The following is a 12,500-nucleotide window of genomic DNA, read 5'->3' as shown; positions in this document are numbered from 1 at the left end:
TCGACTTACTATACTATGACTTTTTTTGACTTTTTTCGACATACTGTACTATGACTTTTTTTGACTTTTTTCGACATACTATACTATGACTTTTTCAACATACTATACTATGACTTTTTTGACTTTTTTAGACATACTATACTATGACTTTTTGTGACTTTTTTCAACCTACTATACTATTACTTTTCATGATTTTTTTCGACATACTATACTATGACTTTTTTGACTTTTTTCGACATACTATACTACTACTTTTTGTGACTTTTTTCGACATACTATACTATAACTTTTTTGACTTTTTTCGACATACTATATTATGACTTTTTGGACTTTTTTCGACATACTATACTATGACTTTTTGGACTTTTTGTTACATTTTTTCGACATACTATACTATGACTTTTTGGACTTTTTTCGACATACTATACTATGATTTTTGACTTTTTTCGACATACTATACTATGCTTTTTTGACTTTTTTTGACATACTATACTATGACTTTTTTTTTACTTTTTTCGACATACTATACTATGACTTTTTTTTACTTTTTTCGACATACTATACTATGATTTTTTTGACTTTTTTCGACATACTATACTATGACTTTTTGGACTTTTTTTCAACATACTACACTATGAATTTTATTCACTTTTTTCGACATACTAAACTATTAATTTTTGTTACTTTTTTTGACTTTTTTCGACATACTATACTATGACTCTTTGGACTTTTTTCGACATACTATACTATGACTTTTTTGTGACTTTTTTTGACATACTATACTATGACTTTTTGGACTTTTTTCGACATTCTATACTATGACTTTTTTGACTTTTTTCAACATACTATACTATGACTTTTTGGACTTTTTTCAACATACTACACTATGAATTTTATTGACTTTTTTCGACATACTATACTATGACGTTTTGTTACTTTTTTTTGACTTTTTTCGACATACTATACTATGACTCTTTGAACTTTTTTTGACATACTATACTATGACTTTTGTGACTTTTTTCGACATACTATACTATGACTTTTTTGACTTTTTTTGACATACTATACTATGACTTTTTTTTTACTTTGTTCGACATACTACACTATGACTTTTTTGACTTTTTTCGACATACCATACTATGGCTTTTTGTGACTTTTTTCGACATACTATACTATGACTTTTTTTGACTTTTTTCGACATACTGTACTATGACTTTTTTTGACTTTTTTCGACATACTATACTATGACTTTTTCAACATACTATACTATGATTTTTTTTGACTTTTTTCGACATACTATACTATGACTTTTTGTAACTTTTTTCAACCTACTGTACTATTACTTTTCATGATTTTTTTCGACATACTATACTATGACTTTTTTGACTTTTTTCGACATACTATACTATGACTTTTATTGACTTTTTTTCGACATACTATACTACTACTTTTTGTGACTTTTTTCGACATACTATACTATAACTTTTTTGACTTTTTTCAACATACTATACTATGACTTTTTGGACTTTTTTCGACATACTATACTATGACTTTTTGGACTTTTTGTTACATTTTTTCGACATACTATACTATGACTTTTCAGACTTTTTTCGACATACTATACTATGATTTTTGACTTTTTTCGACATACTATACTATGATTTTTGACTTTTTTTGACATACCATACTATGAATTTTTTTTACTTTTTTCGACATACTATACTATGACTTTATTTGACTTTTTTCGACATACTATACTATGAATTTTTATGACTTTTTTTGACATACTATACTATGACTTTTTGGACTTTTTTCAACATACTACACTATGAATTTTATTCACTTTTTTCGACATACTAAACTATTAATTTTTGTTACTTTTTTCTTGACTTTTTTCGACATACTATACTATGACTCTTTGGACTTTTTCGACATACTATACTATGACTTTTTGTGACTTTTTTCGACATACTATACTATGACTTTTTGGACTTTTTTCGACATTCTATACTATGACTTTTTTGACTTTTTTCAACATACTATACTATGACTTTTTGGACTTTTTTCAACATACTACACTATGAATTTTATTGACTTTTTTCGACATACTATACTATGAATTTTATTGACTTTTTTCGACATACTATACTATTACGTTTTTTTATTTTTTTTTTACTTTTTTCGACATACTACACTATGACTCTTTGGACTTTTTTCGACATACTATACTATGACTCTTTTTGGACTTTTTTCAACATACTATACTATGACTTTTTTTGACTTTTTTGACATACTGTACTATGACTTTTTTTGACTTTTTTCGACATACTATACTATGAATTTTTTTGACTTTTTTCGACATACTGTACTATAACTTTTTTTGACTTTTTTTGACATACTATACTATGACTTTTTTGACTTTTTTCAACATACTATACTATGACTTTTTGGACTTTTTTCAACATACTACGCTATGAATTTTATTGACTTTTTTCAACATACTATACTATTACTTTTTGCTATTTTTTTTTGACTTTTTTCGACATACCATACTATGACTCTGGACTTTTTCGACATACTATACTATGACTGTTTTTGGACTTTTTTCAACATACTATACTATGACTTTTTTTGACTTTTTTTCGACATACTGTACTATGACTTTTTTTACTTTTTTCGACATACTGTACTATGACTTTTTTTGACTTTTTTTGACATACTATACTATGACTTTTTCAACATACTATATTATGAGTTTTTGTGACTTTTTTCAACCTACTATACAATTACTTTTTATGATTTCTTTCGACATACTATACTATTTTTTATTTTTGTGTTTATTCGGCAGGGACAATGTACAGCTCCTTAGCAGTACCAAAGATAGCTATAAGCTCATTTCCATCGTTAGTCCTTGGGCAAGAAAGGGAGGGAAATCTAACACTGAAGTATAAAAACAATTACACAAGATTTTAAAACAGTAAAACACCACCACAACAACCAACCGACAATAAAATCACAACATTAGTGTCTACTTTGTTATCGTTTATTAGATTGTATTTTCTATATATTTAAAAAATGCAATGAAATCAACGTTGTTGTTTTTTTGTCTAAACAACGCAAGCTGAAGAGGAGATCATTATCAGCTGTAATTGGGCCTTAAAAGTTTGGCAGGATAAGGCCAGAGCCTGACAGAATTCGGCTCGAGCCCGACAGAATTAGGCCCGAGCTCGACAAGTACTTGGAAGTTTGAACAAAGAAAAAATAAGTCCTCCAGAGGCCAGCCTCTGTTTCACACAGACATTATATCAAATGGACCACCAGACCCCGTGTCTCTGGTCTGAGACCAGTGAAGGATATCAGAAGTCTCTTTCCCGGTGCTGGCTGAGTGTTACTGAGCAGCCTCCAACTGAGCTTGAAGTAGATGTGTCGTGAGCAACGTGTCTGAAAGTGTGAAGTCTTCTGGTAGCTGTGCCGAGAGAAATCTCAATCATTCCCAATCTTACAGAGACGGAGAGTGTAGGTATATGTAAGGAGATAACAATAACCCAATCATTAGCCTATTTTTATAAAAGCGTCTGCTACGGAGCCATAACGTGAGGTACAAGGTAATGGAGCCTTTTATACATTGTCGTGTTTCTTTAGAAATAAACAACGGACAAATAGAGTCTTTAAACGCTTCAGATGTAAAGTTATTCGCTGTCAAAGTGACGCCAAAATGAATGGGAGTCAATGGGATGCTAACCCGTCGGGTCCCGTCGGGTTCGAGCAAAGATCTTCAGCTCTGCTGTTGTCATTTTATTTAACGGCGCCTTTCATGACATTTAAGGTCACCTTACATCAATTACAGTAAGACAAACATTCAGAAACAATGAAACATTAATGAAAACATCGGCACAGTCAACATTTGAAAGGACAAAAATCTGAAATGAACTAAGATCAACAGTCCAAAACGTCAGAAGCTGTTAAAGTGTATAGGTTAAGTTAGGTTAACTTTAGAGCAGTTATTTGTAAATTACAAGAATTTATTATTATTATGCTACTTTCTCACTGGTTACTTCATATTTAATATTATACATATTTTATTTTGATATAGATGATATGTATGTAGGTTGTACATTTTATTCTATTCTTTTCATTCCTCTAAGTATGTTTTTCAGCAGGTGTTCTGGCATTTTGATCTTTTGTTATCTTATTTGATCTAATTTCTTCATTATCTCATTTATCTATCCATCCAACTAACTAATTAACTTACTAACTAACTAACTAACTAGCTATGTAAAATGTAGTAAAAAGTTAATGTTGTTGTTCTGTAGTTGTGCTGTGTACACTGTCGGCCACTAGATGGAGTCTGATGATCATCTGTAACCTGCCAGCTTCATTCTTTGGGCTGTCATCAGGTTCCTGTGACGATCACAGTTTATATTTTACTATATTTAACTTTCATGAAGCATCCACACCAGGAGAAGGAATGCGTGGGAGCTATAAAAATGCAGTTTAATGCTTTGGGAAATGGTTTTCTGCTTGATTTCGAATGCGATAAGGCTCCTTTGAGATTCATGATTACACATATCTTCTGGAGTCTTCATGATATTATTTCTAATTTTGTAAGCAATTAGCAACAACATACCCTGTGTGTCTCAGCCCATGGGACACTTCCGAGAGCTGTAAGTTGAATAATTATAGTGTTTTATCTTCGCTAAAACCAGGATGTGATTGAATTTGACTGTCAGGACTGGACTGGACAGGAGTGCTAATCTTCCTGGGGTCTGAAAGGGGTTTTGTGTGCAGGTTACATCCTAGAAAAGATAAAATCAGTATTCCCCCCCCCCCAAAAAAAAAAAATCTGATTTGAGGTGTGATTTCAATCAGAGTGTGAACAGCTGTGGTTCGCGCCTCTTGGCGGTGCAGATGAACGGCGACCACACTCAGGGATCTCAGGTATTTCCGAGGCCCTGCGGTGGAAGGGAGGCGAAGCCGCGAGGGGCCCCCTTCGCCCTCGCCTCTGAGCGAGAGGAAGAATCCGCGGAGGTATTTGGCGGCAGTCTGGGGGCTTTCCTGTGAGGTGGGGCCGGAGGGGGAAGAAGGATCCTGGTGCCCCGAGGGCCTCAGGGATACCACAGCAGGAGGCGGGGAGGCTGAGGTCAGGGCAAAGAGAGTTTAAAGAGCAGGAAAAACACCAGCAGCAACACAAGAGTGTAGATCTGGAAGAAATACATTTTAACCCTTGTGTTGTCTTCCCCATCGACCATGCAACTGTTTGTTTTTCTCAGTCTCTTTTTCAACCTTTTTGGCAATTGTTTTTTGACGTTTTTGTCACTTTTTTACAAGTTTTTGTCACTTATTCCAATGCTTTTGTTGATTTCTTTTCTGCAATTTTTTCATTAGTGGTTAGGATTAGGATTGAACCATCCATGTTACTTTTTGGTTGATCAATTTGGTTGAAAAAAAACAGGAGGGCCATCAGGGTACACCCTCATACTCTGCTTCTGACTGGCTAGTAGTCTTTACCTAGGTACTGTCAGGGCACGCCCTCATACTCTGCTTCTGACTGGCTAGTAGTCCTTACCTAGGTACTGTCAGGGCACGTCCTCATACTCTGCTTCTGACTGGCTAGTAGTCCTTACCTAGGTACTGAGCATGTGCGACTCCCAACAAAGATGGAACAGAAGTGAGATGTCTCACTTTGTAGCTAAAACAGAGAGCTCAACACAGAGGGTGAAAAGAGGAGCTGCAGTAATGTGCAGTACAACAAAAATATGGTGTTTTTCACAAAAATTAGTGCTGTCAGTTAAACACATTTCAACGGCGTATTTTATTTATCGCGAGATTAACGTTATTTTTGGCCTAGCAAACTTTGTAGTTTTTTTCACATGCTGTTGCAACAACTAGTAACGTTAGAAAAAATACAACTACCACACCGGATCTAGCTAGACCGGAAACACAACAACAGGCACGCCGTACACACTTGTTTGGGCTTCCGAGCCGGCCAAAGAGTAGCAGGCTAACGTTAGGTTTTGAGTGGATGGCGAGCGCGAGACACCGAAATGGATGCCAATAAGATTCTGAATGGAAAGTTTACTTTTAAAAAGTTAACTATGACATTAATGCAATTAATTAATTGCGATTAAATATTTGAATCATTTGACAGCACTAATAAAAATACAATAAAAAAACCAAGATTTTTTTCAAATACTGATCTCAGGAGAGAAGAAAAGGAAGAGTAAGAGGAGGTGAAAAGGAAGAAACGGGAGAAAGGGGGGAGGGGGCGGAGGGTGCAGACTACGGGTCAACACAGTGTTTCCTGTCCTCTGGGATGTCTGGTAGCTCTGGATGACTGGATCACTCATCTCTCCTACTGCACTCTTTCATCTCTGCCTTCCCTCTCTCCCTCCTCTTCCACTCATCACTCCGTCACCGCAGGCTGTTTGCTCTCCGTCCACATTCAACCTCTGCAGAGGGCGTTACCACGACTACCACATCATTTGATTTGATGAGGTAAAAACTGGGAAGTCACCTGTTGTCCATCGTATTCCGGTTTTTGCCCTTTATTCCAAAAGAAGACGATATTCCGACTAAGCTGTTTACATGGCTAATGAAAGTGATTATTCCACTAAGATTCCCGTTTGTATATATGTTTGCATGTAGCCATGCAAAATATATGATTTTTTTCAGTTTTTCAGCGGTGGAGGACTTGTGTTAGCATAATTACATTATCAAGTAATAGACAGAGACCACTGAAGTTATATTAAAGTTTAGTTTACTTGCAAGTAGAATCCGTTTACAGTGCTCACAGCACAAGTACAGAAAGTGACTAAGCCTCAAACAGTAGCTTATTTATGCGTGAAATACAATCCTAACAGAATTTGATGTCGTCAATTGTCTATCTTGTCAGTATAGATGTTGGTCAGACTCGATGGCGTCCCCTTTATCTGGTTAGAGAGACGCATGTTCTGTCCCCGGGCCCCAGTCAAGGTAGCCAATGGCTCCATGTTGTCCTGTGGGAACAAGTATTGTTATGTTTTCTTACCGTGCAAATAGATTCATTTAACAGAGAGAGAAGAATAGTAATCAGTATAATATTCTTTTATGAAAACAGTTTAATAAATAACAATAGGGAAAGTGTGAGCGTGTGAACAAAGCGTGCCTCTTTGATTCGTTCAACCAGCTTCTTGAAAAGGTCGGCTCATATCCAAAAACCTGCTGATATCCAAGTCTTTGATCATGTTTAAAAGTAGCTAGTAGTTTTTCCTTCTTATCCGGTCTGCAGCCCTGCAAACTGTCGGCTCATTGGTTGGTGTACAGTAACCATAGCAACGCACAGAGCTGACCGTAAGCCGTAAACGGACAAGAGGCCGTAAACTGGGCGTTCTCAGTGAATACCTTTAAACGTAAACCAATATGCCAATATTATTCTGAATATGACAATATTCCTAATTTGATACAGATCATGTAAACAGCTAGCCTAGAAATCTAGACCAGTGGTTCCCAAACTTTTTTCCTTGGCGCCCCCCATACTTATCTCTAAGAAAGGCTGAGCCCCCTCGAGATAGAGCCTTACTTTCTTTTTTGATACAGAGGAGTTATCAGGACTTTTACGTTTCTCCGCCATGTATCATTCATAAAATAGTGATGCCTTGGCGGCAGGAAAGACGAGGATGATAGCAGCTAGCAGCTAGCAGCTAGCAGCTAGCAGCTGACCTGATGAAGCAAGGGTCCCAGGTTAAGAGGTCCCGGAGGTTTGGTCACTTTGAAGTGTGATCGTCTTTCCATCTAGGTAGTTCCAAAGTCTTACACTTCAACAGTTTAACAATAAACGGAAACTTTCTTTACTTGCAAAATTATCTTTTAAACTGACGAACATCATACGTGTAATTCATGGCTCAATTCAAACGGGATCAAAGAAGAATTTGTCTTTCCCCGTTCACTACCGTTAACATACAATAAAATAAGTAGAACCAAAGAAGCCTGCCCATTTTGGTTCTTAGAAACTTCAGAATTTGATTTGTTCTCAGTCAAGTCAGTCGAGTATTTTTTATTTTTTTTTAGGTTAGCATGCTGAACTAAGAAGGTGAACACATGGTTAAAATTATACCTGCATCAGCATGTTAGATCTTACTCACTTGTCAATACAATTTTAGGTGTGCAAAAACGTTGCTCGATGGTGTTTTAAGCCCCCAACGTCGACTTCAAGGCACCTAACCCTAACCGTATAACCCTAATGCTAGTGCCTTCCAGGCCTGGAAGACAACGCTGGGGGCTTAAAACACCAAACACCAAAAAGGGTTGAACCTTTTAGAAAAAAAAAAGCATTTCCTGCAGAAAATGAATGCGTGTGAATGCTGAGCAGACTGGATTGGCTGTAGTGATACACTCTCTCTCTCTCTCTCTCTCTCTCTCATATTATTTCCGAGTTAAGGTCCCATGGCGGTCCACCTGGAAGGGGAGGGACTTTGCCTCTATTATCACTCCATCTAGAATGCCTTTTATTATCACTATACACATGTACAATGAGATTAAAAGCAACTCCTTTTCCAGTGCAAACATGTACATAAAATCAATATAACATAATAAAATAAGTAGTGCAAAAAAAGGGGGGTAAGGGGCACAGTTGTGAGACAATATATATATATATATATATATATATATATATATATATATATATATATATATATATATATATAAAATGTGGTTTTATTTACAGTGTTGCGATCATATTCAATGAGTAATAGATATTGCACAATGAGTGTAATGATATTGCATGGTATACAGATATTGCACAGTAGTGGAATTGCACAGTATTATCAATATTCTGAATAGTATTAAATATTAAATATTGCACAGTAGGTGGGTAGAAGAAAGTCCAGAGGTTGGGGGGGGGGGTTAGACTGTGAAGTCAGTGCATGTGTGAGTTCTACACAGCCGTCACGCAGGAAAACAAAGCGTCTGCGATGTGACGGGGCAGCGATGACATCTCAAACATCACATTTGAATATTCAAAGACCTGCTGATGAATTTCCTGATCTATCATTAAATAACACAAACATATGATCTGATAGTCAACTTCCTGTTCCGTTATTCCTCTCAACTATCTTTCCATATGCCGCTCTCGCTCTCGTCACAAAAACCGGCCACGAACAATGGTCCACACACACAGCACTTTCCTCTGGCTTTAATCATGAAAAGAAAGGTTTTGCATGAGCGACGCACTGCGATCGGCGGCTCATTCATGTGGGCCTTCCCTGTTCTCCCAGTGGCATCGTACATGTCGGCGTCCTGCGGCCCAAACACGCAGAGGACTCATAGGGGTGGTGATGGCGCAGTGGATATGACACATGCCTTTGGTGTGGGAGATCTGGGTTCAATTCCCACTGTGATACATCAGCCAATGTGTCCCTGAGCAAGACACTTGACCCCAAGTTGCTCCAGAGGTGTGCGACCTCTGACATATAGAGCAATTGTAAGTCGCTTTGGATGAAAGCGTCAGCTAAATGACATGTAATGTAATTCATTGGAAATCCTTTGTGACCGACATGAAGACTCGGAGGGTGACGCAAACAACATACAGGTTCAATTTTAAATTTACATTCAAAGATAAGCAGCTGATGGTCTTATCATGACCCTTCATACTGACAAACAGAGTGGATTACTTTTTGTTAGCTATATGTATCAATGGTTCATGAGAACAGCCGTCAAATCGGTGTGTTTTTAACAACAGTGGAGCTCTATGGCAGTGTTTCTCAAATGGAGGGGGGGAGGACTGTAGGGGGGTATGTGAGATTTTTTTGCAAAATGTTTGTCAGTTCTAAGGCTGTTGTACCGGACCATTGTACCTCTTTGTATAGACTTTTTTTTTTATGGGCATTTTTTTGTCCTTTATTGACAGGACAGCTAGCTAGACTATCTGTCCAATCTGAGTTTTCTGTCGCATGACTAAAACTACTTTTGAATGTACACGTTCCACCAAAACAGGTTCTTTCCGAGCCTGTTATTTTTTTCCGGTGCTTAGCACCGCCCAAGACTATTTCGATTGGTTTGGAGAAATGCCAATAAACCAGAGCACGTTTTCCTACCATCCCAGACCCTCTTCCAAGGGTCTGGCAAAGCGAGACTAGCTCTACGTGGTAAGTGAGGTCTAGTAAGGTCATGCTCTGCGCCTCGGCTTGGACACAGCGGCCTCGAGTGAGAGAGAAAGGCGTGAACGTGGAACGCCATCACACTCTCTTTATTCGCCCTAACTGGACTAAGTTTGTGGACACTACTGTGTGCGTGCATCAATAAAACCACATCCACGTAGGCATCCGCATACTGTTGGAGAAATAAGAGTTTGTTGATTGTGTGGTATAATATATATATAATAAAGGATAATGAAGAAGTGACACTTGATTGGTTCTTATCGGACCCCCTTCAGTGGATCCGGATTCACTACCAACCGGTCAGTTAGCGGTACACGGGTAGCGCCAGCGGGCACCCGTTTTTTCAAGTGGGAATGGGTTTTATTAGTATGAACTTTTTTTTAAAGATTCCCCCAGGGCTGCTCAATTATGGGAGAAAAACAAACATACTCACAATAATTTGGGTCAATATTGAAATCACGATTCAACACAATTAGCAAGTGACTTTTGGAAAGAGGTTGCGTTTATTGAACAGTGAATCACTTAAACAAATCAACAGTAAAAACGCCTTAAACTGTGAAATTCCCCTCAATACTATTATGTATTCACGTTGAACTTTTTTTCAGAACAAAACTCAAAATAACAGTTCACTTGCAAAATATAATGCGCAAAATAACCATTTTCCCCATTACTCTGTTTTTTGTGAACCTTATTAACCGAAACCAGGTCTGGACTGCGGCTACGACCGAAAGCTGAAGTCACGAAGATTTCACGTATGATCGCGCGATATAACAGGATGTCGTTTCTATAAACGGAACCACAAAACCAACAACAGTTGGACTTCAGGCCCGTCTCCACCCATAAGGATGTTTTCAAGGTGTAGTGCAGAGAAATGTGATCCGCTGTGAGCACGGTGTATTTTATTTAGAAAATTAACCGGATGCTTTATTTTGTTTCTGTGCTCGACTTCCTGTCCCGCACCGTCTGCCCTGTGCTGAATTGCTGCGGAGCTCTCCGGCGTCCGGCAAAAATAGAAGCTCTGTTATTATATCTATTATAAGCTACCTAACAATAGAACGGCTACAAGTCCAGCTGGAATAATAATAACCCAATTAAACACACAACAGTTTGGATCCTTTACACTTTCTACAATGCGAGGATGTTTCCTGATACAGGCTTTGACTTAAGTAACATTTTCAATGCGGGACTTTTACTTGGAACAGAGCGTTTCTTTTTACAGTGTGGCATTAGTAACCTAAGTAAAGGATCCGAATACATCTTCCACCGTTGCCCACCTGTGGAAAAGGCTCAGACCTCCCACCAGGGGCAGAAACCAGTTTCTCATTAGGTCAGTGGCCGCCCCGGGAGGCCAGTTCTCTTTAGCTCTCCTTTCACTCCTCGTACGCTAAATCCTGCCGGGCTCGGATGGAGGGAAAGCCGCTAGGCGCCGAATTGCAATTAGACGCTCCATTATATAAAGGCATATTCAGATAACAGGGGGACCAATGAGGTCAGTACATGTCTTTTGTTGTGGGATTAATGAGATTTTTAATAAAACAAAAAAAAGCCCCCTTCCTTATTATAATGACCTAATGAGTGTGTTGGTGGCGCCGGGCCATGTTTGTGGGAAAGTCCCGCGGTCGAGCCCTCCGTCCTTTCCCTGCACCTGCGTCCCCCGCCCCTCCAGTACTGCCCCGTGCTCTCCACGCCCCCATCCCCCCCCCCCCCACCCCCACCCCCCTTCCAGTGTTTGTATTCAAAGCTAGGAACCAAAAGGACAGTTTAATTACCATAAAATGCTATCGGCATTTAGCGCTCCGACACAATGAATGGCAACATAGAGCTCATTGAGGTTATCAACAAGGGGACCAGTGGTCAATTGGGTCATTGATTTGGATTGTTTGACAGACCTGGAGCCAAGGCCGCAGGAGCAAGCAAAGTTCAAAAATCCACCCTCGGTTGAATCGAGAAGTTTGTCACAGAATCTGTTGGAAGGGGCTGTCAGGAGCGATTAGGGGGCATGAAAGGGCTCGGCGATCAAACGGGGCCTGTCCCAACGCTGCGCATTTAATTAGAATTTGCATGCCTTTGTTCCTGACCCTTCAGCAGGCATGATCTGATTACAAGGGTGAACAGTTACCGCCAGGGGGAAGAAAAAAAAGAAAGGGGAGCTCACAATGTGCAACTGCGCTTATTTGTCGAACAAAACTGATCAGTTTAAAAAAATAATAATAATGAAAACAAACTGTGGGACGCGCTTGGTCTTCTGAAGCAAGCTGAAAAAACAGCTGGAGGAGGAGGGACGCTCAGGTTAAAAAAAAGGTGCGGTTCCCTCGTCTTCTGCTAAATTTCCGTCTCCCACTGAATTGTGGGAGTTTGGGGAGTGGA

General features: G+C 38.5%; 1 protein-coding gene across 1 annotated transcript in view; it reads right to left on the bottom strand.

The window, feature by feature from the left end:
• LOC114571786 (echinoderm microtubule-associated protein-like 6) overlaps nucleotides 1-12,500 on the bottom strand; it is a 181,344-nt gene that overhangs the window by 109,721 nt on the left and 59,123 nt on the right. Inside the window, 1 exon segment of the mRNA XM_028602978.1 lies at nucleotides 4,926-5,135. Coding sequence (XP_028458779.1) covers nucleotides 4,926-5,135 — 210 coding nt within the window.

The sequence above is a fragment of the Perca flavescens genome, chromosome 17 (assembly GCF_004354835.1).
Source record: "Perca flavescens isolate YP-PL-M2 chromosome 17, PFLA_1.0, whole genome shotgun sequence".
NCBI lineage: Eukaryota > Metazoa > Chordata > Actinopteri > Perciformes > Percidae > Perca > Perca flavescens.
This window is presented reverse-complemented; position numbering and strand designations above follow the sequence as displayed.